The sequence below is a fragment of the Syngnathus leptorhynchus genome, chromosome 18, assembly GCF_054491065.1.
Source record: "Syngnathus leptorhynchus isolate UIUO chromosome 18, UIUO_Slep, whole genome shotgun sequence".
Classification (NCBI taxonomy): Eukaryota; Metazoa; Chordata; class Actinopteri; order Syngnathiformes; family Syngnathidae; genus Syngnathus; species Syngnathus leptorhynchus.
Window position 1 is genome coordinate 340,541 of NC_141212.1, and position 24,066 is coordinate 364,606.

Consider the following 24,066-nt stretch of genomic DNA (forward strand, 5'->3'; position numbering starts at 1 on the left):
TCAACTTGTTTGAAGATGCAAAAAGAACATTGGAGAAATGTAATAGACGCTGCCCACCCTTAAATAGCCCAACAGCAGTAGTGGTTCTCCGCCACATCCAGATCAACTTGAGTCACGGAATTTTATTTGGGATTTCTTCTCAGGCCACCCCATGAAAATGAGCTGTTGCTCCTAAAATTCCCTAGCTTTGGCGAGTAGCGTGAAGGCAGCAGGCAGTGACATCACAAGTCCGAAATGTGAGGAATGCGGGGCTCCAAGAGCAGCTCCTGCTAAAAGGCTTTTCCACACAACTACAAGGCATTGATCTCATTTCTAGCCTCCCGCCTTTTTCGCTCCTCTAATTGAGTTACAACTTTATTGGAATAAGTTTGTACTATGTGCAAACACAGTGAGGAATTTTGTTATTCGAAAAAAATCTTCCATAGTAACAGTTATGGTATCTGATTTCCCTTTAATTCATTTTGCTGCCTTAAAACAGCTGCTACTTTTGTTGTTCATTGAATTATATTTTCGTATACAATTATTTGTTATTCTTCTTGTTGACTTCCTATTTGGGTAAATAGCCAACGTCTCAATGCAAATGTTTTTTTTTTTTTTTTTTTTTTTTTAGAAAGAGAGAAAACTGGACATTCTCTTATTTGTGAATAAATTGTGACATCTTGTGGCTAACACGAGTACTGCTGCGTATGGGAACAATTATTTCAGGCCAAAGATTCATGTATTTATTCATGTTTTAAAAACATGAATAAATAGTATTTACTGATGAAGAATCAGAAAAGCTTCTTTTTTTAAATACATGTTCGTTTGTCTCTCCATGACTGCCACCAGCTGAACAAGTTGGAATCGCAATGAATTCACCATTCTTACATTCTATTCAATTGTCTTTTTTCTATGCTTTTGCCTTAGAAAAAGCAAACGTGGTACTTGTAAGCACTATCCTGTAGTTCGGATGGATAGACGATGAAAGCAACGTACATAAGCAGATTGCGGCAAATATGATCTGTCTGCCTGCGTGACTGCTCTTGGCAGCCAATTGACAGCACAAGAGAATGTTGCGATGTTGCTTTCTCTCTTACAACAAGCCGCACGATAGCAACCGTGGGCTCGCACGCGCAATCGACATGTGCTGACCATTACGGTCTGTTCTTTCTCCTTTACGTGCCCTATAAACGTGGCGAGATGCGGGCTTCGGCTTGGCTTTTACAAGAAACTAATATCTTGTTTTCACGCTACATTTGATACAAACACGTAAAGTATGTGCACACAAACTTTATAAGAGGGATTAAAAACAACCAAGTTCTCATCATTAAATCAGTCAAAGGAACTACATTCAAATGTTGATCTCTTTGTATGTTACATATAATCACATTTTTCTCGGAATAACATGAAAATAAAAAGAAAAAATCAAAGAAATGAAGACAACCAAATCTATCAACCACATACGTAAATACCCAAATGAATGATATCATTATTCACGAGTATTCCTATGAATTTGGAAATCTGGTCAAAGAACTTGCATCATCGAGTTCCACATTCCCACAGGGTCATTTTGTTTTAAACGAACGAACCAACGAACTAATTAACTAAATATGTCGATTGAAAACAGACTCATCCTAGACTAAGTTCCAGCTCTCCTTGAAGCATTCTTTTGCGCAAATGATATTGTCCCCAGACAGCCAAGGGTCAGCAAAAATCTATTCAATGACATTGTTTTCATGAAGTGTATTCTTTTTCTCAAGCTGTTTCTATTTGTTAAGAACAAATCTCAAAAGGCATGCGGTCGATCCCGGTAACCTTTTGAGAGGACAGGAATACGCGCCGACGTATCGTATACCACGACTCGTACAAATGGTGGTTTTCGCCAGACGAGGAATTTGGAAAGCGCCAAAAGCCCTTTTCAAAACTCGCGTGTGACAATGACCGACCGCATTGCACCATCTGAGAGAAAATCGGTCGGGACCGCGGCGGCGCACATCGCTTTTGATATTCTCCGCTCATCAGAATGAAACTCAGGGGTCAGATCAATAGTCAGGTTTCCGAACTGCGCGTTCTCCTCCGGGAGACAATGTTCCGCCGCCGCTAATGACGTTCCTACACGTAAGTCGAGAGAGCTTTGGGCCTCCACGTGGGCGGGGTGGTCAAGGGGTGCGTTGTTCTTTGCCCTTCCCGGTTAGCTGTGGAAATTGCACGGCTTCAAAGGACGGACGGGGCCCATACGCTGGCAATAGCAAACGTGAACGCGAGCAGAACAAACAAACGGATCGGGCGGGCGGAAGTAAGCTTTTCATTTCACCGGAGGGAGGAGCTCCGGGCAAAGCAAAATTAAAGTCATCCTTTTGGAAGAGGAAAATTACAAGGATTCTGGCCGAGCGAGCGAGCGCTCTGGGAAAGGCGCTCGCACTCACTCGCTCGCTCGAGTCATCAAATTGGAAGATTGTTCATATGAGACATTACTCATAAAAATGTGGTTGTGGCAGACAACGTGACAAGCGGCTGCAGGTCAACTGTCAAGTCACCACGCTGATAGAAAAAAGAAAAGCTTTGTGGGCTAAGGCGGTGAAAAACACACACAGAGAAAATGATGCATTGTTCCCCCGCCCACGTGGAGTGGGAGATCCCTCGCGTCCATCGCTCGCACACCCCGAGGCCTCCCGGCGCTCTATAAAAGGAGCAGAGCGCGGAGAGGAAGAGGAGACGAGTCGTGGCCAGCCAGGAAGAAAAACTCATAGGAGCTTGAATAACAACAAATATATTTGAAGAGGGCAAAAGAAAAAAAAAAAACAGGACGCCCAGAAACGGTAAGAAAATTCCGCCTTTTTTTTTGTTTTTTGCTTAGCAGGCACGAGCGCCAAATCAGATGATTGCTTTGCCTTTCCGTATCTATATTCTTCTTCTACAAAATGTAGTCGTGGTTAATACACGTAACAATTTTCAGACACGGTGGGGGGGAGCTGAAGCAGTTGCGCAACCCGTCTGCAATATTCCAGTCAAAGCCGTTTGCTCGCTCGTCAATGTTTGTAGAGTTCAGTGGGATCAACAAAGGACGGAGACCCTTTCAAACGCTCTTTTTGTGGGCCTTTGTGGGTGGTTGCGCTGCAAAAAGGCAAGACACCTACCTACCTACCTTTTTCTTTTGAAGCCCAGCAACATGGAGTGTCCGTGTTGGTTGTCGGTGGCGCTGGTGGCCTTCTTGTCCATTCCGGCCTTGGGCTCAGAGTGCTCCATCTGCAAAAACATCAACAGGGGGAGGCTGCTGGTGAGCTCATCTGCCGCCGACGTGTATTCAACCGCACCTCGCTCTTCGCTCCGTCCAACCTCAAACGTGAAGGATGTATGGATCTTCTTGACTCTCGCCCTCCGTTCAGGTCTGCCTGGAACTCTGCAAGTCGGTCAGCCGGATGCGGCGTCCGGCGCTCGCCATCAGCGAGGAAAAGGAACTCTCCGCGTCTGAGGCGAGGGCCGAAGGGCGGCGCTCGTACCCCATGGAGCATTTCCGCTGGAGTCAGTCTTCCGGGAACGGGACCCGGGAAGGCCGAGCGGGCTCTCGCCACGCCGAGAGGAGCTATTCCATGGAGCACTTCCGCTGGGGGAAACCCCCCGGGAACATGACGCCCAGACCCAAGCCGGGACACAAAAGCGCCAAGCGAAGGCACTCGCCATGGGGCAAACCACCCGACCGCAAAGCGCTCAAGGTCTCTGCCTTCTCCAGCGAGCCGCCTCGGGCCCGCGGGCATCCCGGCGGCGCCAAGGGCGCCGATCGGACGAGGCCCCGGCAGAGGAAGCGGGGGAGTCCCCGAGACGGCCACGTGAAGAATGCTCAGGGTTCGCTGGCCGGCTTCTTCGGGGACATTCTTCTCAAGGATGTGCAGAGGATGGTCGGCTAGCGATAGCTAGTGTTGCTATCAATCACTTTTGCTCAACGTGTTTCTCGTTCCTTGTTGTAAAAGTCTCGAGTGAGCGAATTGGGTGTCAAACTCGAGGCCCGCGGGCCAGGTCTGGGCCTACGCCTCATTTTATGTGGCCGCCCAAAGCTTTGACTAATGGACTGGCTATGGGACAAGTCTTGGTGGACTAGGCTAGTAAGCGTTGGCATTGTTTGTGAACAAAATAAAAAATGCCAGTGAGTTCTTGACATGGGCTTCGTTTGTAAACAAAACCAAAAAACTCCACCGGGAAAATGCTTGGTTTAAAGTGGCCAGATCTTTCTAGTCTGGTTTTGTCAATTCAATCCATTTCTTTAAGCATGGCAGTGCTAAGTTTGAGCGCAAAAAGACAAGGGAAGGCCAACTTCTGTGGACTGGCAACTTTTATTGTCTAACACATCACAGGAGCATGCAAGGAAAGGACTGGACTGGACAGGACGAGACGGGACGGACGCAGCGAGCGCTAGCTAAGGCATTTTTCCGTCCCCAAAAAAGTCAAGCTGCCTTTGTCACAAGGTCCTCCAGTTTTTAAAGTGCAAAGTTCACAGAAGGGGTCTCGGACCTACACAAGCACTACGTGGTCGACAGAGCTATCCGGAACTAGACCATAAAATGACTGACACAAGTAAGGTGGGTTCACGCTTGGTGGACAAACTGGAACGACCGGAGAGTCACAAGACACGACCGCAAACGAGGACGAGAGTCCAGGGAAGTCGGCACGGGGAGGCAGAGAAGAGATGGAGCGTCAAATTTGAGTTCCTATAACATAGATACGTGCACGCACGCACGCACGCACGGGGAGTAGATGTTGAGATGTTGACTGGACACGAGTTGAAAGATTTGAACGGTTTATGCCGCGGGGGGACCCTGTACTCACAATGAGCTGTTGAGTGACTTCTTATCCTACTGTTAAAAAGGAATGTGAAAAATAATAAACGAGGATCAAATCATGGCCGCGCACGATGAGAGAATTGGCAATATGTCAGCACTACAAGAAAAAAAAAAAAAAAAGCCCCATATCAAATCAGTGCAGAAAATGGAAAAGATTGTCCAAAACATTCCTACATGGCGAGCTTGACAAATTGTGGCTTGTTATCAACGTTTATGGCTCGCAGCAGCGGCACGCTATTTCTTTTTCACCCCGCCTCGCCAAAAAACGGAGTGGAGTAACCTCGTCTTCTCAATACACGCAAAGGTCGGGAAACTTCATCTCGTAGATGGGCACCGAGCGAGTCTGGCTCGGGCCGTAGCCGGATGATACGGTGCCGGACGGGCTGGGCGGGGGCCTGAGAGAGAGGACACGGGCGCTATCATCTCGGAAACTGAAATTCGGGACTGGTACGGCGTTTTGTGTTTGTGGCTCACCTGATTGTGATCTCAAAGATCTGGTTGAGTTTGCTCTGCAGCAGCGTGGCCTGAGCGAGACAAAACAGCAAACGGCGGTGGCAGGTGAGACAAACAGCAAGAGGAGAGAGAAAAAAAAAAAAAAAAAAGTCAAACGACAGGTCTTTGCTGTACCCGGGCGCCGCAATGGGCAGCGATCTCCTCAAAGGGAGCTTTCTGGAACTTCTCCACCACTTGCCTCCTCCGCTCCCGCTCCTGTTCCTCCATACCCACGCTGTCCACTTGGGGGAGACAGAAACAAGTCAAGAATCACCTCAAGCCATGAAAGCAGCAATGTGACTCTTCCCAGACAGGATGGCTATCTGGCATTTTCATTCAAAACAACCTTTGGGACTTGCAAAAGCACTGCGTGGCCACCAACGACTCGCTCGTAGCTCCAAGATTGTTTTCCTAAGACGCTTCCATCTTTGAGCTGATTCCAGCAAGATGCGACGGCGGCTCCTGCTGCCATGTGGGCCGAGCGTCAGCTGTCTCAACACTACAGTCAGTGTTTTATTACGCCATAAATGATAGGGGGGGGGGGGGGGGGTTAACTCCCCAAACGGGACCGGCCAATTCATTTTGTTTTGTTTTGTTTTGTCTTGCCTGTAGACCCAAACCATCTGTCTGAGACATGAACAGCATTTGCTCTTTTATGCTGGACACATCTGGCCCTGATGTCGCTAGTATTTTGGAGCACGTGGCCTCCTCCTTTGTCAAACATTTTGCACTCTATGCAAACTTCCTCTCGGGCCCGTTCTGTGCAGCAAATGGAATGCGCCGGCCGGCGCCATCGCCGTGGAAGCTGAAGCGACCTTCCAGCATTGAAACAAATACCAGATGTTTCTTTTCCTTCAAGAACAATAAAGCCTGAACGTTTCCAGCCACCGCTCGGCAATTGAGACGTTTCCGCCCGACAGATGCGCGCAGAGCAAAATGGGTTGTGGAGCGTGAATACCGATGGCGTTCTTCAAGGTTTCAAAAGTGATCTCCTCGGCGGGGGTCCGCTGGAAAAACAGAAAGAGACGCAGCGTGACGGGAGCCGCGATTGAGCCGGCCGGCGCGACGCTCAGGCCCTCGTGACTCCTACCTCTTCTTTCTCGGGACTGTTTCGGGACTCCACTTCCACCTGGAGCGAGATGGTCTCCCCGATGCTCTTTCTCTTGGACAGGCGGTCCTCATCTTCACGCAGCACCGACGGCGGCCAAGAAAGAAGAAAAATGCTGAAAAGCGGCGGCCAAATAAACGCAGGCGTCAGCCAGTCCCCCTACCCGTGTACTGAGGGATGTAAGGGGTGGCCAGTCGCTCCGTGTTGTAACCGCTGCCTCCGAGGACTTCCGTGATCTTGGACTGAAGGAACAGCATGCCGCCTTCCACTTTGTCAAGCGAGGAGGGGAGTCTAGGAGAGGCCGGGAGGAAAGAGGCCAAGGAGTCACGGGGAAAGGAACAGGCGCGGAACAGGCCGACGTACCTGGGCACATCCGCAAAGACGTCCTCGGGCAGCAGGTAAGGACTTTCCTTCCGTCTCGCTTCGATCACCTGACGGGGAGGGGAGAGGAGTCAAGCGAGCGCGACGGAGGGGGGGGGAACCTTTGGTAGCCCGCGCTAGGCGGGGCCCACCTCGTGTATGTGCTGGCAGAAGGCGGGGACGGTGGTGAGCTGGCAGATCAGGTTGAGGTAGGCGGCGGCCAGGGCGTGCATTGCGCAGCGGTTGTAAACGGGCAGCGCCTCATCCGTGGACAGAGCCAGGTCCTAGGTAGGGGAGGAGGGGAGAGGAGTGGGAGTAAGGATCCCTACGTAATGGATCCCCTCCGTCCCGCGGATACCTGCAGAGCAAGCGCCAGGCGAACCAGGTCCACCACCACTTCTTCGTTGGCCAGCTCCACGCTGAGAAGACCCAGCAAGGCAAAGAGACTCCCGTAGTGGCGCCTGCCGCTGCTCTGCTCTTTGCAGCCCAAGTAGATGTGTCGGTAGAGCTGCTGGCCGTGCTGGCCGCGGACAGACAGAAGGGGCGCATGCTTTGCTTTGAGACGCACGCTCCAAAAAACTTGCCAAACCGCTGGCGCTACCTTTTTCATGAACAGGTTGTCCTGTCTGGAGCACTTGTCCACTTTCAGTTTCAGCACAGAGATGTCGCTGATAATACTGCAAAAGCAAAGTCAGGCCGAGGTCGGGCCGCGCCGCCGCCCCCGCCTACGCACCTCATGTCGGAGAATTTGGGCCGGTTGTCGTGCCTGTCGATGAGACTGAGGAGGATTTGGAGCACCAGCAGCCGAACTTCGGGGTCTTCGGTGAGGGAGAACGAGAGCAGAGGCTCCAGGAAGGAGCTGGGCAGAGCCGTCAGCATGTTGGTGGTCTGGAAGCCCGCCGTCACCTGCGCCCACGACAAAGCGGTCGGAAGTCTCTCCACCACTCAACGGTGTCACGAGCGCACCTACCTGGACCACTGACTTGAGTAACATCACCTGAATCATCCTGGTCACCTCGGGCCTGGCAGAGGATCAAAAGCATGAGGAAAAGCCGATTCCAAAAAGTGGAGCGAGGAGGGGCCGGCCGGCCGGCCTACCAAGAGCCCGAAGAAGGTAGCAACGGGTGAACACCGGGAACGGGGATCTTGCCCATGATGAAGAGCATGACTTCCGACCTTTGGTAGGTGGGCAAAGTGTTGGCAAAGGAACCTGAAAGGCGCAAAGAAATTGCAAGTCAATCGTGTGGGAAAGCATCCAAAGAAAAGGAGCACGAAAGAAAGGCCACTCGCCGATGGTTCGGATGACGGCTTCCTGCAGCTGCCTCTCCTCGTGAGCTTTGATGATCTTGGTGCCGATGTTGGCGCTGCCGTCGTAGGAGCCGGTCAGCTCGTAGTCCACGCTGAGACGCAGTTGGCGCAGCAAGGTGTTGAACACCTCCAGCACGGTGGGACCTGCAAAAAGGGCGTGAGCGACACAGCAGACGGACGGCTCCACGTGGGCCCGCCCAATCTTCTGACCTACGGAGCCGCTGGCGGCGATGGCGGCCGCCTCCAGCAGAACCTCCACGATGCCGGCTCGGACGGTGGCCGAATTCTTGCTGTTGGCGTCCAGATGACCCAGGAGTTGCTGGATGACCAAGTGCGAGTGCTGCGACTGAGGGGGGAAAGAAGAAGAAATCACGTCCCGTCGAAAGCGGAGCCAAACACGAGCCATCCTGACGCTCAAAATTCAGCTAGCCCATTTAAAATGTTCACACCTGAATGGAGTACATGATGATTTTAAAACAGCGCACAGCGAAGGTCTTCCCCTGCCATAGAGCGTGATTGTCCAGATGCCTTTGGGGACAAAAAAAGAAAGATGTCACTCCAATGATATTAGCCTCGCCAAGACATCAGCGCTCTGACAGAGATGTGCAAACAGCATCAAGGTCACTTGCAACGCGGCAGCTGCTCCGCGCAGGGAGGGAAAAATGACCGCAGACAAAAAACAGCCACGGACGGAAAGGAGCCGCAGTAGAGAAAACGGAAGCTTAGCTGGCCGATGAGGTCGGTCGGTCAGTCGGTCGGTAGGGCGGGCGTTCCGTCTCACATGAGCACGGGGGTGACGGCGTTCTTGATGTTTCCGTAGGCGGCTCGGCCCAGCAGCTCCCTGAAGCAGCGCTCCGTCAGCTCCGCCGGGCTCTCCTTCTCCTTGTCCGACGGTTGCGACGGAGACGGCGAGCGACTGGTGGGGAGCGCCGGTTCAAGGGTCAACACTTTGCAAAGCTCAACATGGCCGCTGACACGCAAAGCGGCGTCGCGCTCTTTGTGTGGGTGCATTTGATTTTTTTTTTGGGGGGTCGACGGAAGTCGTCATGTTTGTCGGGCGCTTTCATCTTCTGGCCCTTCCTCCTATCTGCCTAATGTCCACATTTACCTCTCCGTGCGCTCGCTACACTGCAAGTTGAACAGCAGCGACGGGACGATCTTGTCCATGTGCTGAGGATCCCAGATGTTAGCTTGAAGCTCGTCGTTGACCGTCTTCCTCACCACGCCCTGAAGGCCCTTGATGCCCGCCATCCGGATCCTGACGAGACACGCGTTTGGCGTGGTTAGCTACGGCACGTTAGCCCCGACGCTAATGCGGATGAAGGCTGACGCCGAAGCGGGTCGCACTCACTTGGTGCGGATGTCGGGGTCCTCGTAACCCGAGTGGCACATCTCGCTGAAGCGCGACACGAAGAAGTCATAACTGCGATGGTAGGAAGGCGTGTCCTCCTCAATGTTGGCAAACTTGACAAACTGAAGGAGAACGAGATTAGAAGAGCATTTGTGAACCTTCCGTTTCCACATTGCTGACATTTAGCATCCCGTCCCTCATCTACGTTTGCAGTGATTGGAAAACGGAAGGAGCTCAGCGAGCGTGTCCTCGGAAGAATTAAACAGAGTGAGGCCAGAGCTTTCCAATGCCGCGGGAATTAACCTCTCAGCCGAGTCACGCCGCAAAAGTAAGTCGACGCCTCGTCGGTCACGTGTTTATGAAGCGGAATGGAAAATTAGGTTAGCTCCCGTGCCGAGAAGAGCCCTCGTTCCTCGCCGGCCGCAAGCCCCCTTGACATCGCCGACTCGCTTAGGTTTTCAAACCAGCAGCACGCCGACCAAACGAAATGAAATATTCACCGACATTCGACCTTTTGACAAAAGGCAAGCAGCTGCCCCCGGCGGGCACCTCGACCTCACAAATAACATCACAAAAAGCACACGAATCAATCTTTTGGTCACACAATAGCACAATTGACGACCAGCGTCACGGAAAGCTAGCGTGAGAGGCCAACAAAGCGCTCCGTCCTTTTTGAAAAAGCCTCAAATCAATGATCCGAATCTTACGTTCACAAATAAATTGGCCAATTGCAAGCGAGCGGCTGCCACCGCTCGGTGCCAACTGGACTCGAAGCATGCCGATGAGTCAGGAAGAGGTTTTGGAGCTTGCTCCAAGGTGTGCTACGGCGGTAAAGCCACAACCCACCGAGTTGGTTCCCAGGATTTGCAGACTGGGCTTGTCGGACTCCAGCAGCTTGCGCACCATCTTGAGGAAGCTCTCCACAAAGAGGTTGATGCTCTGGCAGTGGCAGGCCATCAGCAGCTGGTCCAGCGCTTCCATGGCGATGCACACGTAACTGAGGAAGGTCGCACGGATGGCCGTCAAAAGCTGTTCCGAAAGCAGCCGGCGGCTCGCTCGCTCGCTCGGGCTCACCCATATCTGTGGCGCGCCACGTCCCTGGACAAGCGCTCCGACAGGTACGCTCCGATACGGTCCAGCTTCTCTGGGGCCGACAGGGCGTAGAATGTCAGCTTCTCCATGTTGGCCTTCACCAGTCCATCCTAGAGGAAGAAAACATTTCGTTTGCTCGGCGGTCGGTACCGACAGACCGGGTTGTCCGCCGAGCTCCTCACCTCCGGATCTTCGGGGAAGATGTTGTCCACCAGCCTTTTGTAGCGAGGCCTGAGAGCCCCGCAACAACCGCACACCCCTGGAACACGTCAGACAAATTTCAAACTATCAATCTATTGATTAGTCGGCAAAATTATTCATTGCTTATTAAAATGATCAAGAGTTGAAAGGCCCACCAAAAAAAATTCGCCCTCCGCCTCCCTCTGCTTTTTTTTGCTACTAAATTTGGGAGTCTCGGATTGCGGGATTTTGGTTGGTTAAAGGATTCCTGCAGTGATGACTCATGAGGGGCTTCAGGGGAGCCAGAGCAAGAGCAAGATTGAGCAGACGCAATCAGAAGAATCCGAGACAACCGACGGGCCGCTTCACGGAATGTGTCGTCGCGTCCGGTTTGAAGGGGCCGCTCGCGCAAAGGTCAAAGGGCAGCTCTTTTCCGTCCTTTCAGCGGGGCAGGGAATTTTAACACACCGGCACGCATTAGGAAGATTGTCAGTCCTGGTGTGCTTCAGAAACAGACAGTGCTCTTCAAAAGGTACTGGAACAGCAACGACCGGTGCGGGCCCAACGCCTTGGAGCGCCGCCGCGTCCTTGACAGAGTCACACAATTTGAAGGCGGCTGGCTGCGCTTTGAGGGACAGGCACGCTCTTCTCAAAGTTGCGCTCAAGTCGAGCTCAGGAGGCGGAGCATCTATTCATAGAGCAGCCTGCTGCTGCTGCGCTGCCATACGGTCATTTCATCAAAAAACCAAGAGGTGCTGGAGGTCAAAGGAAAAAAAAAAAGAAAAAGAAAAAAGTTGAATAAATAAGCGGGTGGGTTTGTGACGCACAGAGTGAGTCATGTTCCAAAGCTTCTTATTGCACCTCGGCTGTCGAGCGGTGAAAGCGTCATTTCTGGGTCAACGTTTCAGAGGCAACAGAGGGAGAGCCGCTCGTCGGGCCGGGCCGGGCCACGACGGCTGAAATACAAGCGCCGCAGCCCTGGCAATATCAATCAATTCCACTTTCTGCACACATCCTGCTTCCCGCCCGTCGAGTCTTTTGGCCGACACGCGGCCATTAGTTAACAGGAATGGAAGGGAGGACATCCATCATAGCACTTATGCAAGATTTGAGGAGACTCAGAAAAACACATCTGCTACGGCCACACGCAAGCCAAAGTTTAGCAAGGTGGATTAGTGCCGATCCGACCAGATCCGACGCAGAGCCGCACACGATACCCCCCCCCCCCTTCCGTTGAAGCAGCCAATCACGTGGCTATTTATATCTCCCTAATATTGGCCCAGCGACATTAACAGATTACAACATCCATTTCCCCCCGGGAAGTAAGATTAACATTCTCCCATTAGGATTAAAGATGGAGCAGAAGGGGAAGGCAAATTGGGCCAAGAGCACACGGGACGCGCATTTCAAAGAGGAACCTTTGGAGATTCCAGACAAAATGACCAATGCTGCAGCTGTGACTTTTGGAATGGCACTCCACCTTCACGTGCAAATTCATCCTCAATTCTAAGGCTGCTTCGGCAAGTCAAAAAGCAGAGGATGAAGACGGACATCGGCCGCCCGTGTCGCCCTGGCCACTTCGGCCGACGAGTTCCATTCATGCCTAGTTCAGACAGACACCACACGCACCAACATGACAGGCGGCTAAATTAGGAGTCGCAAGGGGCGCAAAACTAGGTCGAGTTGAAAAGGATGCGGCAGGTAACGCTTGGACCTCGGCGCCGACCGACTCGGATGGCGTCACGGAGCGCAATGTTTGAGCAGCCCGCTGAACTTTGTACAGGAAGCGGACGCCTCGGCCAATGAAATCTCCATCATGCGCTCGTCAAGACACGCCATTCAAAGTGGTAGGCAGGGAGCCAGGCAGCCAGGCGGGCTTCGACCGGGGAATGCGGACAAACAGGCTGGCGACGCGCTCGCATCTTGCTCGCATCTTGCTCGCTCGCCCGCATCTCGCTCGCTCGCTCGCTCGCCCGCCTTCCTCCCGAGTGACGATAAGATGCCTTCTTCTTACCGTACATGGAACGTGATGCCAGAGAGCCGCCACTCGTGTTTGCTTTCAGCGGGTTCGCTCACTCGTGCGCTCGCGCTTGCACACGCGCACTGCTATGCCAACACACACATACGCGCGCACACACACTCTTGGGGATTAATGCCTGCCTGCACGTGTGCTTGGAGCTAAGAGCCAGGCAGGGGGAGGCGCGCGTTGATTGGTGCAGAGGCTGTGTCCGCGCCATGAATTACACACACGCACACACAAAAGGGGGGCGCGAGGCGACGTCACAGAAGCATGCCGGGATGACCTTGGATTTTCCTGTTTGTCTTCAAGCCGCCCCCCCCCCCCACACACACACACACACAAACGCTATGCATCGACATGTCTATATGGAATAAACTGGAGCAAATGAGTGAAATGACGCCACTTCATGACAGCGTGGATTTTAATTGTCCAGTGAAAATGTTGACATCTAGTTCAAATGCTTACGGCAAAGCGTGATGACGCAAGTGAGAATACAAAAGTTGCGCCCGCGAGTGATTATCAACGCACCGGCTGCCATTTCTAAGCCCGAGGGCCATTTATTGACGTGAAGAAAGACATTCTATGCGTTACAGTCACCAGAATTTTCAGTCATCCTTTTCTGTTCGCTTTCTGGGCTTTTACAGTCCACAGATGAGTCCAAATGAACGGCGTCGGAAGAAAACCCGCAATCCGACAGTGTTTGCTCGCCGTCCGAGTCTTGACCCAGAAGGCCACGCTTACCCTTGGCGGCTCGATGGTCGAGAAGCGCGCGGCAGTCCAGTGCCAGCCTCCGAGAGGCCGGGACGTCGCCGGCCGCGGCGGCCGAGGGCACGGCGGCCGAACCCATGCGCAGCTATGCCAAACTTGCTCCAGACGATGCCAGAAAGCCGGCGGTTGTGCCAACGTGACCCAACTCGCCAATATTTAGCGCATAGGCGAGTATTAACGAGATAGGGGAGATTAGCGATTAGGCCGGCAGCTTTGCTGTCACTCTCACTGTCAATGTGTTCCTCTGTGTCGCATTGATAAACATCTCAGCGAGAACAATGGGCCTCTCTATCCGTCGCAAGTGTCACTCTGGACCAGGGAGAGACAAAAGAGAAGGAGCACACCCACCGACAGGCCAAAGCATGGAGTCGGTGGCTTTGGCATCCGTAGAGAAGGGCACTCTCGTAGCCGAGAAGGGCGCTCCTCGTACGATAATCTGTGAGCATTGTCCGACCACTTTGTTCAATATTGCCAACTGGAAATCTTTAAGCGGGGCACACGGAGGCCAAGAACCATTTGCGCCGCCAAGTGTTGTCTGCCTCTGTTGTGGCTTGGCTTGGAAGTGAGAGCTCACCTGTCATGATGAATGTCAGCCGCTAGAGGGCGGTGCAGTTGGAGCCACGCGGTGGCGGAAAGAGCTGAGCCACTCGGGCGCCCGACTGACGCTTCAGCTTGGCGAGGTCAGTCAGGAAAACCGCGGGCTGTCCCTTGGCCTGTGGAAGTTGTGCATAAGCCTCAATTAGCCGACAATGTAAACATGCTCACGTCAATGGGAACGTGAGAATAAACGTCACGTATTACGACGTTGATACGGTTGAGGTACTCGGATAGAAATGGCCCAAGAAACGCTAAATTGGTGGCTGTGTTTGGCTCCTTATTTTGGTTGACATTTTCGGTGGGGTTTTTTTTTTTCCCTCAACATATTTTAGCCTAGCTTTATCCGTCAGCAGAACTAGTGTCATCAAAATATGAACAATTGTATATGATGAAATGCCATTGATAGACTGCCGTCACTGGCCAAGCTCGGGTAGGTAGGCTAACCACCACCACCACTAACTAAACTATCTCAACCACTGTCAACATTTACGACTCACCATAAAAGGAAGACAATTCGTACCCACGAAGCCAGAGCTCCTCCTCTTCGATATGTCAGACTTTCTACCGCGTAACAAATAAAGATAAAAAGGAAATCGCCAAGCGATACAACTACACAGCTGTTTTACTTGCTCACTGGAAAATAGGAATCAACACACCACTACGCTCATTTGAATATATGCAGTCCACGTTCATACATTCAAAAAATATTGGATAGTACGAAAAAAAAATCGATTCAAATATCCTAGTGAGTGAAGCCTAAACGTAATGACGGCATATTTGTTTCGTTTTGAACGAAAGTGACGTTTGTGAGTGTTGAGGTTTTTTTTTCTTCTTCCTTCCACTTGACGGCAGCAGTGAGTCGAGCTGGCACAAACCGGAAGTGTTCCTTAGTGTGAAACGAGTGTCTCGGTTTACGACGGTGAAAGAAACGAACATTTTCTTATAATGCAAATAAAATACAAGACTGTTGGGGGGGGGGGGGGGGACTCATTTCATGCAACATTAATATTTGTGTGACTAATCAATCTTCAATCGACTGATGATTTGGTTTTAAAAAAAGACACACCGAAATTGAAGTGCAGATTGATTGTTTTCTAAGGCGAGTAAGCAAAAGTCTAGAAATGAATTTTCAATTTGAGTGGCTAAAATAAGAGATATATTTAGCACGAGACGGCTTGACGATTTGTTGGGGGTTCGCGGAAGTTGTCACCGCCGGCATTTCACGAACTGACCAGGAGATGGCGACAGCCTAGCGTCTGTAGACTGTGACGTTCTGTACACAGCCAAGAGGCAGATTCACTTTCATGCCTTACTGAACATTGTCTTGAAAAAAGGCTCGTCTCTGAATTGTTAGGTTTTTTTTTTTCTTGTTTTTTTTTTAGTAAAAAAAGTTAAGTAAGGCTTTAACAAATAAAACTTACAAGACAAAGCCTTACTATACATGGTCAATCCTAAATACAAGAAGCAATGCAAATAATGATTCCATTTAAAATAGAGGGAATAAAATATGCAGTGACAAACAATACATCACGACAAAGTGAAAAAAAAAGGGAAACATTCATTGCGCACTCTCTCTTTGAGGGGAAAACAGAGCGCGCCCTCTTGCGGACAAATCTTTGAAGTGCATAGTTTTTCAATTTCTCATTGAACGAGTTAGTTTTAAACACGCTACATGCAGTTATCCACCCACCTCTGCGGGTCTGAAGCCTTTATCCAACTTTGGCCCAGTTAGCCCCCCCCATTTAGTTATTATTTTATTTCCCCACTCTTCCAATCTAAAGACGTGTTCCTCCTGATTTTTTTCTCTTTTTAATAATGTCCAAGCAAAAGGGAGGCATGTCCACCCGGCAGATTACTCACTCGTCTTTGGCGTCTCGTCTTGATTACATGGGCGGGATCTGATTTGATTTGGAAGAAAGCCCCCTCGTTTCCCGGGAGCCCGAGCCGATCTCTTTAGACCTTGGCTGGTGCGCCGTGTTGTTCTTGCGTTGCCGCGCACACATTGTGATCTTGATAAATATGATCTGGAAAAAGAAGAGGGAGGGAAGAGAGAGGATTAGGTGAAGGGATTATAATTTCCAGTGATGAGGAATGATAAGAAACAATAAATCCTAAAGTAGATTTAGTTCTCAAGGAAAACCTGTTATGGAAAACAGAATAAGAGACGGACGGGGCAGAGATATTAAATAGATACACAAGGCATGACCTGTTTCTAAACTTCTCTGGATGCATTTTGATTCCCTCGTTTGTTTGTTTTTTACATTTAGCCTTAAGTTGAGTCACTTTCTATGAAGCAAACGCGTGCAAAGTGGCAGTCAGGCTCACATTTTCTTGATATAATCACACAATGTTGAGGTGGGGCATAAAATCAGGAAAGCTGCAATGGTGAAAACACACCTGGCTGGCCAGATCTCCACTATGGAGCGCTTCCCTCTACGGCGTGAAGGAGTCTTCCTTTCAGAGCTTTGCAAGGCACACAACTGAAATTACGAAGGGAATTGAAACTTCAGCTGAGTTCAAATGTCCGTCATCAGTGACTAATAACACGCACGCACGCACGCACGCACGCTCGCACGCAGTCGGCCCGGCCCACGGAAGCTTCCCGTTTCCGCTTATGTCAGACAACATGGCCGATATGCTGGCGCTTCCCCGTTGAGCTAAGCGCTCTCTTTTGACAAGCCTCCAAGCGTTGACGTCCACCTGACGGGAAGCTCATAAAGCGGCAGCTGCTAAGGCCTCGCCGTCGGGAGGCCGCTGCCCGCGCGTGTCAAATCCAGCCCGCTTAAAGGCAGGCAGGCAGGCAGGCAGGCAGGCCCTTTGCCACTGTGGCGGGGCCCCGCTCGCTTTGACTTGTTGCCATAGCAGGGCGGACGCTAAATCCGAGACAATGTTCATCCTGCCCTTCCTGGCGTGGCGAGCTTCAAGTCTGGCCCCCGCGTCTCCACGAGGGGAGGGCGACGCCGGGCGTCTTAACCGGGCCCAAAGCCCTCATCTCCTCTGTTTATCCACGTGTGCGCGCCCCCCCCAAGTCGGGCTTAGCACCTTCGGCGCTTTACGAGCAGACAGCTGAGCTAATCTGTCGCCCTCCCTCTCGTCTCCTTCGGTCCTGTCTTTGGAGCCCTTTGGTTCGTGGACAGGAGGCCGATGAGCATCTTGATGATTCCAAAGAGGGAAAGATCTCCCAGAGCGGCCGGGCCGGCGCTGCGTGATGTTACGTCACTTCAGGCTGGGCAGTTGGCCAGCGTTTCAAGTGGTCATTTTGTCGACCTCATCATTTGCCTTCTTCCTCACAATTGGCGGCCTTCCCCGCCCGCTCATCTCCGTCTGCATTCTTTCCGTCCCCGTTTGCATCCATTTCAACCTCCTCGGCTCGGCGCAGGCCTCTTCAGCTAAACTTAGAAGTGACAACAGTTGCGGGGTGACACCAAAGTCTAAATAAGAGCAGGACAATAGACGGCGGCGCGGCGCTCGGCTAATCAAAGGAAGTTGGCCTGCCGAGTAGACAACTATTTTCCTTTGTCACAATATGTTTAGACGCACAAGAGTCGCTCGAACAAATCGGGCCGTCGAGCTGTTTTTTTTTTTGCCGCAGCCCGTACTCGAGCGTTCCTCTCGCAAGGCCACGGCCGCGCACATTAGTCACGCGCGCAAAAATCTGCGAGGAGCGGCTCCGGGGGCCCCGCGGACCAACGCTGGCCGGCGTGGAGGCAAGGAGGGAGGCGCGCTCGGTCACTCGGAGTCCATCCGTGACTCACCAAGGGCACAATGGAATTAGTGCCATCCTCCGGCATGTGGCAGCTTGCTCTGGCTAAACGGTGTAATCATCGACCCCCCCCCCCCCCCTGGCCCTGCCCGTACCAACTGGCGCCGATAACATTGTCTTAAGCTATACAAAAAAGATTTTTCTCCCCCCCTCCCTCCCTCCATTGCGGTAATTATTGAATTAATGCAGATGGAGAGAGACATCTGCATGTTAAAGTGTTGGCCTCTCTCTTATGCACAGCAGATGTTCGCCTGTCATTTACTCAAATTATGCTGCACGGATACATGGAGGGAAAGCGCGAGAAAGCGAGCGAGCGAGCGAGCGAGCGAGAGAAAGCTCCTCGCCAAGGCGACATTGTCTCAGTCAAATTCCCGTTGCAGCTGTTGGTCGAGTGAACAAACGAGCGAGCGCCTCTCGACTGGAGATTTCATCTTTGCTCTTGAAAGGACGACGAGAGCCGTTCGAGTGGCGCAGGCAGGCACCCCAATGTCACGCTTGCATTTTGCAAAGCATTGTTGAAGAGGCCAATGTGATTTGCTGCCACCTTGTGGTCTCTCAAAGCAATTACCAGCTTCTTGGGGTGGCATGATTTTCAGCAGAAGTGCCGAACCTCCCTCCGTACACTGTAATGTCGAGGAAGTTGACGTTCCAGTTGAAGGCGTCGAGATTATTTGAAGCCAGTTGGAGACAGGGCCTCCACGTACAAGTGCATCGCTGACCTTCTCCTTGGGATTATATCCCAGGTTGGTTTGCCTGCTAGCTCCGGATTACGCTTGATAAAAACATCCTTGTATTATTTTTTTTCCCCTGTGCTTATTGTGTTAATACTCCGGGGCGGTCGGTTCGCCCTCTAAAAGCTCAGGCCCCGTGCCTGCCTGCCTGCCTGCCTGCTTTAAGGTAATCTTCTTCCACTTGAGCTTTTAAAATGTTTTCGGGAGTCGCTCTGCTCTGCTCTGCTCTGCCTTTGTGTCCTTTCCTCCTTCGTGCGAGGTAAATGACATTTGATGAGGAATCCAAAGAGAATATCCGGGGGTCTGGTGTATTTGCTGGAAAGATAGTAAAACATGAGATGATTTCATTTCTGCTCATCTTTGTGTTGAATCCAAATGCAACATTTGCCTTTGTCTTTCCAGGGAAGTGGCTCGGTCGGCTCTGTCTCGTCAAATAACCACAAGTGTCAAGACTTCCCTTTTCTTCAACGAGACCGTTAGGCATGGAAACAATGGTTTAGGAAGTAAGCCCTTACTTACCGCGGTCGTTCCCTTTCGCCTTGATGCTAAAAAAAGGAGGCCGACATTAAGTAGGGCTTGGTTATTTCTACTAAAGACCGAAGGAAAAAAAAACGACATGCCTCATTCCTAGAAGATTTATTGTTGTTGCCGGCCGGCCACGACGCATTTACTTAAACAAACCAAAATCTACAATACTTACTGATTGGTGCCGAGGCCATGTTTCTTTTTCTTCTTCTGTTTCTTTTTCTTCTTCTTCCGTTTTATGACGGTTGGCAAACGACGATTGCGATTGAGTGGCGACAAGCGGAACTACGAGTCTCCAGTTGACAAATCAATCCGAGGGCTTTCTATATTGTCAAGGGAAACACGTTTCGTAGCTCTGGCCACATTTGTGTTGACTTTTCACATCAGACTTTTTTCATTGATTCATCATTGCTCTCTATATATCTGATTTCTCATTCGAATGAAATTTGGGGTGCAAGTCCAGGGTCTGGTTTCCGGTCACTCAGTCCACGCGCGTGCACGCACCCACGCACGCACCCACGCACCCACGCACAAGCATCCATCCCTCCCTCCCTCCCTCCCTCCCTCCCTCCCTCCCTCCCTCCATCCATCCATCCATCCATCCATCCATCCATCCATCCATCCATCCATCCATCCATCCATCCATCCATCCATCCATCCATCCATCCATCCATCCATCCATCCATCCATCCATCCACAGTTGACCCAGTGGAGCCAGCACAACTTCCTTCTATTCTCGTGCCAACAGATGCTTTCTGCTGATCATTGCCAGTTGTCACTCTTAACTCTGGCTCATCAGACTTTACTTTTGTGACCCAGATGTTAAGGAGTTCAATTTATCAGATGGCGGGGAGGAGGTGGGATGGATGGATGGATGAGCGAGCGAGCGAGCGAGCGAGCGGCCAAAATAGCCGCCGCAGGCTTGGAGAGATGAGATGGAATGGGCCTTATTTTTTTTGTTATTATTTTTTTGGTTAGCTTTCTGGAGCGCGTTAGCACGGTAAGGAGCTCAGCGTGGAAAGAGGCTTTGGGTCTAGGCGGGAAAGATGTGCCATATTACAGCCCGGCCAGAAACCTGCTTGATTAATGGCCCGGGATAATCACCTCATCAAATCACTCTCACTTATTAAATCTTGTTTAATATCGTAATGAGGGCCCTCCTGAGCTGCTTTGGTAAATTCCCCTCCACCTCTCCGTCCGTCCGTCCGTCCGTCCATCCTTCCTTCCTCCTCGCTCGCTCGTCTCTGCCCAGGCCATTCTACACTCATCTGTGCTTTCCCGCCCTACTTGAAAAGCCGAAGCCTACTTTGAAGCCCTCGTGCTTGTTTGACAGTGAGTACGAAGGCCACCGAAGCTTCCTGGCCAGTTGCTCAAAGCTTCGTGAGGCTTCATCAGCCCTCTGGTGCCATCTTGTGAACCAAATAAGACCCTTGGTTAAAGCCTGACAAGACAGCACAAGTGTGTAGTTTCAAACGTTCGGATGGGTGGGGCTCAAAGCCACAACGTTGCGTCGTCCCAGACAATCCTACTCCTGCTGGTTCAAGCGCAGCCGCGGCCGGCGTGTTGACTTAGTCACTTATTTATGATCGCTGATGCGCTAGATTGTATCATCATAAATCAGAGTACGTGTACGAGTACGTGCGGCGGGTCAAGACCTTCTCCGAGGGTGACACCACTTTTCCGAGGCTTTGCTTCGCTGGACTTTATGGAAACACTTCAGGTGGAGCAATATCCAAGCTGTCTCCTTGCGGATGATTTGTAGAGCCTATCCCGACATCGGCGTAACTTGGGGAGGGGGGGGGGGGGGCGCTTTCATTTACTTTCCTTGACCACCCCCCTACATTTGCAGCTGTCGCGTACCTGGCCCTCACGAGCGGCGCCTCTCTTGGCTCCCCCGAGGCTTTGGATCCCGGCGTCAATCAATTCTTAAAGACGACTGTCTGCATGCCGCGTCACATGGACCAGCCCTGAGTGAAGGGCTTAAGGGGCTCCGGAGCTGGAATGCTCTTTCATAGAACTGGCCGGAGAATGAGGGAGGGAGGGAGGGAGGGAAGGAAAATATGGGGGGGGGGGGGTCCTATTGTTGTGCCAAGCAATGCCCTTGACGCCGGCCGGAGACAAGCGGCTATTGTTTGGACGCCCGTCAACTCCTGTCCGACTCGGGCTATTAGAGATGATCTAGCGGGCCGGCCGACCATCATCTCGGCGTCTCAGCTATTTTTTGCCCGGCCTGAAGTTTCTGGTTGCGGTCGACGAAGGTGAGACGGACGGAGGGCCTGTCGGGATTGAAAGGAACCGGAAGGATCACAAAGAATGACACAAAGTCGGCACAAAGCGAACTTCCCTCACGCACTTTTCTTTTTGGAAAACAATCCTCCCTTCGCCCTCCTTGTTAGAAGGCAGCTTTAGTCACAGTTCTGAGCCGGCCGCCTGCCTGCCTGGGCGGGGGGGTTGGATGAGCACGTGAGCACAAATGAAATAGTGGAAGTGGGAGAGGGGGTGGGGGCTGAGACTGGCTCGCAGCCCCCGCAGCTGTCAGACCTCGTCTTGAGGCTCGCTCCCGGCCCGAGGCTGCGGCCCGCCGATCCGAGGGGATCGGCACGAGCCTCTGCGCGTGCGCGGCCGCCGGTCTCTGAGAGATGCGGCACCAAAGGCCCGCCGAACGCCGTTAAGACCCTCGGTGGCCTCCGGGCATGAGGTCATCGGCCCGGCTTTAGCCGCCTTTGTCCCGCCGGCCGATTGACAGCGGGGCTGGGACGGCGCCGGCAATTGAGGAGCGCCGACGATGTGTCGCCAGGAAACACGCCGGTGATTATTTACCTGTGTGAATTTACAACGGCACTATTTGCTGAAAATCACAATTTGTGAACTTATCTTGCACAACAAATGGGGTTGAGGGTCCAAGCGCGCCCCCCTCGCATACCAACACAGGAGCGAGCGAGCGAGCGAGCGTCTGGTCCCGTCTCGGGAAGAGTTCATTGGCAGCATCATCCGTGTGCGACTCTTTCAATCCGCGATCCGCCATAACAGGTGGCAAATTTGAATAGTCTGCCGAGGAAGGACAAATCTCTTCCTGTCTGTCTGTCTGTCTGTCTGTCTGTCTCCCTTTTTTCAGTGTCTCTGAGATTAGCCTTTGCTCATCGAAGTAATTAAAACATTTGAATTACGGGATTATGAACTGCTTTGGAATTAATCCGCTCCTCCCTCCCTCCCTCCGCCTTGCCAAATGGGTCAATGGCAAATATAATGGGCCTCTGTGATTTCTGATTGGGGGATCCTCAAGAGGCCAAGAATGCCAATCGTGGCTATTAAAAGCCAGAGTGTCCCGGGGGAAAGGGAGAGAGAGGCAAATCCCACAAGGGCTTTGCCCCGCCCGCCCGCCCGAGCGCCATCTGTCTTGGAGCCGCTCGCTCCACCGGGAAGCCGGATGGATGACTTTTGCTTTCGAGCCCGGGTGACGGGCGCTCGTGGCCGGCTCCGACTTTCGGGCTGCCGACGGCACTCTCGTCCAATCCGAGCGTGTGGCCGCATCTTTTGGGCTTTGAAGCGGACACGGTGACGGTTCCCCCGCCGTCCGACAACAGAGGCCTTGTCGCGCTGCTCCTCTTGGCGTGTGGCGGACTTCCTTCTCTGGCTTATTCTCCCCGCTGTGAGCCGGTCCAATTCTGGTTTGAAGTCTTTATTTGGGGCGCCGGCCAGCGGGGAGACGGAAGAGAGGCGAGGGGGGCCGAGGGACGGCCGACGGCGGCCGACGGCCCTTTGTTCCTCCGTTCCCGGGCTCCTCTCTTGAGCCTCCGCTTGCGTCATCATCTGCCCAATCTTTCAATTCCGAGAAAGAGTCGAAGGCCAAATAGCCCAGGCCGCACGAGGCCTTTGGCTCAGCGGACCCGGGTCGGGCCAGCGTGGAGTCGGGCTTTGCTTTTTGGGCGGATCTCGGGACCGCCGGCGCTTTGGCCGTGCTCCTTGCAGTCCCGTATGTCACCAAAGCGTGACGCTCCGTGCCGTGCCGAGCCGAGCCGAGGGTTTTGTGGAAGCGGAGCATGTGATAAGTGAGCGAGAGGGACCTTGAGGACCGTGTCAACGTTTTCTGTGCCGGAGCAGGGACAAACCAAACATTGGGCAAACATTGGCCGGCGGCCTTTCCAGATAGTCGCTCGGCTGTTGATCTAAGACTGAGACGCTAAAGTCCGCTATCTGCCGTCCGATACGGCGGCCAAGGTCTCGCTGACACGCAGTCGCGGGACAAACACCTGAAGACAATGACCTTTGAACCGAGGTGGAACAAAACAGGAAGCCAGCGGCCAGAAAGTGACTCCGGCGACTTCCTCCCTCCCTCCCTCCCTCCCTGCGGGCCAAGAAATGAATCAGGTGGAATGATTGTTAGTACACGGCTAATAAAACACACGCACAAATGTGCACACGAGTGAGTGGCCAGCGCAGATGTGGTGTGTGCGTGCGTGCGTGCGTGTGTGCAAAAGAGGCAAGCAGTCTTCAGATGTAGCGACAGATGGTATTTGATTACAGAGCAGACGCTCGGCGTTGTACAAAGATGCTGTCTCAGCCCGACCTAAGGAGCCGAGCCGCTTTCGCCTCCGGTGAGGGCGAGCCGAGCCGAGCCGAGCCGGGACAAAGACTCAAAAGCGCAGCAGAGACACACAAAAGAAGCGACTCCGAAAATGAGCATCAAAGCAAAAACAAAAGACTGAAAAGCGCTCAGATGAGAACAAAAGCAAAGAGGAAGAGGAGAAAGTTGAGCAGCGGGCTTGAGTGAGGTGAAGATGAGCCACACGCAAAACAGCCTGCAAAAAGGCAAAACATTGCACAAATTGCACAGAGCCAGACCATTTGGACATTTTCAGCTCACGTGGACACAGAGAGAGAGAAAACGTGTTTTGGCTGGCTCAAAAATGAGCATTTCTGAAAAGAAAAGAAAAGAAAAGAGCAGCAAAGATGTGCA

At 52.2% G+C, this 24,066-nt stretch overlaps 2 protein-coding genes across 6 annotated transcripts; one reads left to right on the forward strand and one right to left on the reverse strand.

Moving 5' to 3' along the window:
* Window positions 1-3,145: 3,145 nt before the first annotated feature.
* LOC147042026 (uncharacterized) lies at window positions 3,146-3,884 on the forward strand. The gene is made up of 2 exons (XM_085937716.1): window positions 3,146-3,277; window positions 3,366-3,884. The coding sequence occupies exons 1-2, from the start codon at window positions 3,149-3,151 to the stop codon at window positions 3,882-3,884; spliced, it is 648 nt and encodes a 215-aa protein (XP_085793842.1). The 5' UTR covers window positions 3,146-3,148.
* A 404-nt stretch (window positions 3,885-4,288) lies between these two features.
* On the reverse strand, window positions 4,289-17,942 carry efr3bb (EFR3 homolog Bb (S. cerevisiae)). 5 transcript variants are annotated; one of them, XM_085937713.1, is made up of 25 exons: window positions 16,488-17,940; window positions 14,588-16,114; window positions 14,068-14,206; window positions 10,708-10,784; window positions 10,508-10,635; window positions 10,280-10,430; window positions 9,434-9,555; window positions 9,191-9,340; window positions 8,864-8,998; window positions 8,532-8,610; window positions 8,293-8,428; window positions 8,065-8,226; window positions 7,873-7,984; window positions 7,745-7,796; window positions 7,508-7,680; window positions 7,376-7,451; window positions 7,133-7,294; window positions 6,927-7,058; window positions 6,778-6,845; window positions 6,578-6,705; window positions 6,397-6,488; window positions 6,265-6,313; window positions 5,442-5,548; window positions 5,289-5,338; window positions 4,289-5,209 (listed from the first exon to the last, which is right to left on the reverse strand). In XM_085937713.1, exons 3-25 carry the CDS (start codon window positions 14,072-14,074, stop codon window positions 5,104-5,106), a joined length of 2,454 nt encoding a protein of 817 aa, XP_085793839.1. In that variant the 5' UTR covers window positions 14,075-14,206; window positions 14,588-16,114; window positions 16,488-17,940; the 3' UTR covers window positions 4,289-5,103. The 5 variants fall into 5 exon arrangements, 4 of the variants coding, with proteins under 4 accessions (XP_085793839.1, XP_085793838.1, XP_085793841.1 ...); XM_085937712.1 differs by having other exon boundaries at window positions 8,065-8,428; window positions 16,488-17,941; XM_085937715.1 differs by lacking the exons at window positions 14,068-14,206; window positions 14,588-16,114; window positions 16,488-17,940 and adding an exon at window positions 13,467-14,046.
* Between the last annotated feature and the right edge of the window lie 6,124 nt (window positions 17,943-24,066).

Coding starts and splice junctions, on each gene's coding strand:
- efr3bb (XM_085937714.1), bottom strand. CDS start 13,572: ATGGGTTCGGCCGCCGTGCCCTCGGCCGCCGCGGCCGGCGACGTCCCG. Junction 7,985..8,064: donor AGCCGTCATCCGAACCATCG/GCGAGTGGCCTT, acceptor TGCGCCTTTCAG/GTTCCTTTGCCAACACTTTG. Junction 7,059..7,132: donor GCCTGGCGCTTGCTCTGCAG/GTATCCGCGGGA, acceptor TCCCCTACCTAG/GACCTGGCTCTGTCCACGGA.
- LOC147042026 (XM_085937716.1), top strand. CDS start 3,149: ATGGAGTGTCCGTGTTGGTTGTCGGTGGCGCTGGTGGCCTTCTTGTCC. Junction 3,278..3,365: donor TGAGCTCATCTGCCGCCGAC/GTGTATTCAACC, acceptor CCCTCCGTTCAG/GTCTGCCTGGAACTCTGCAA.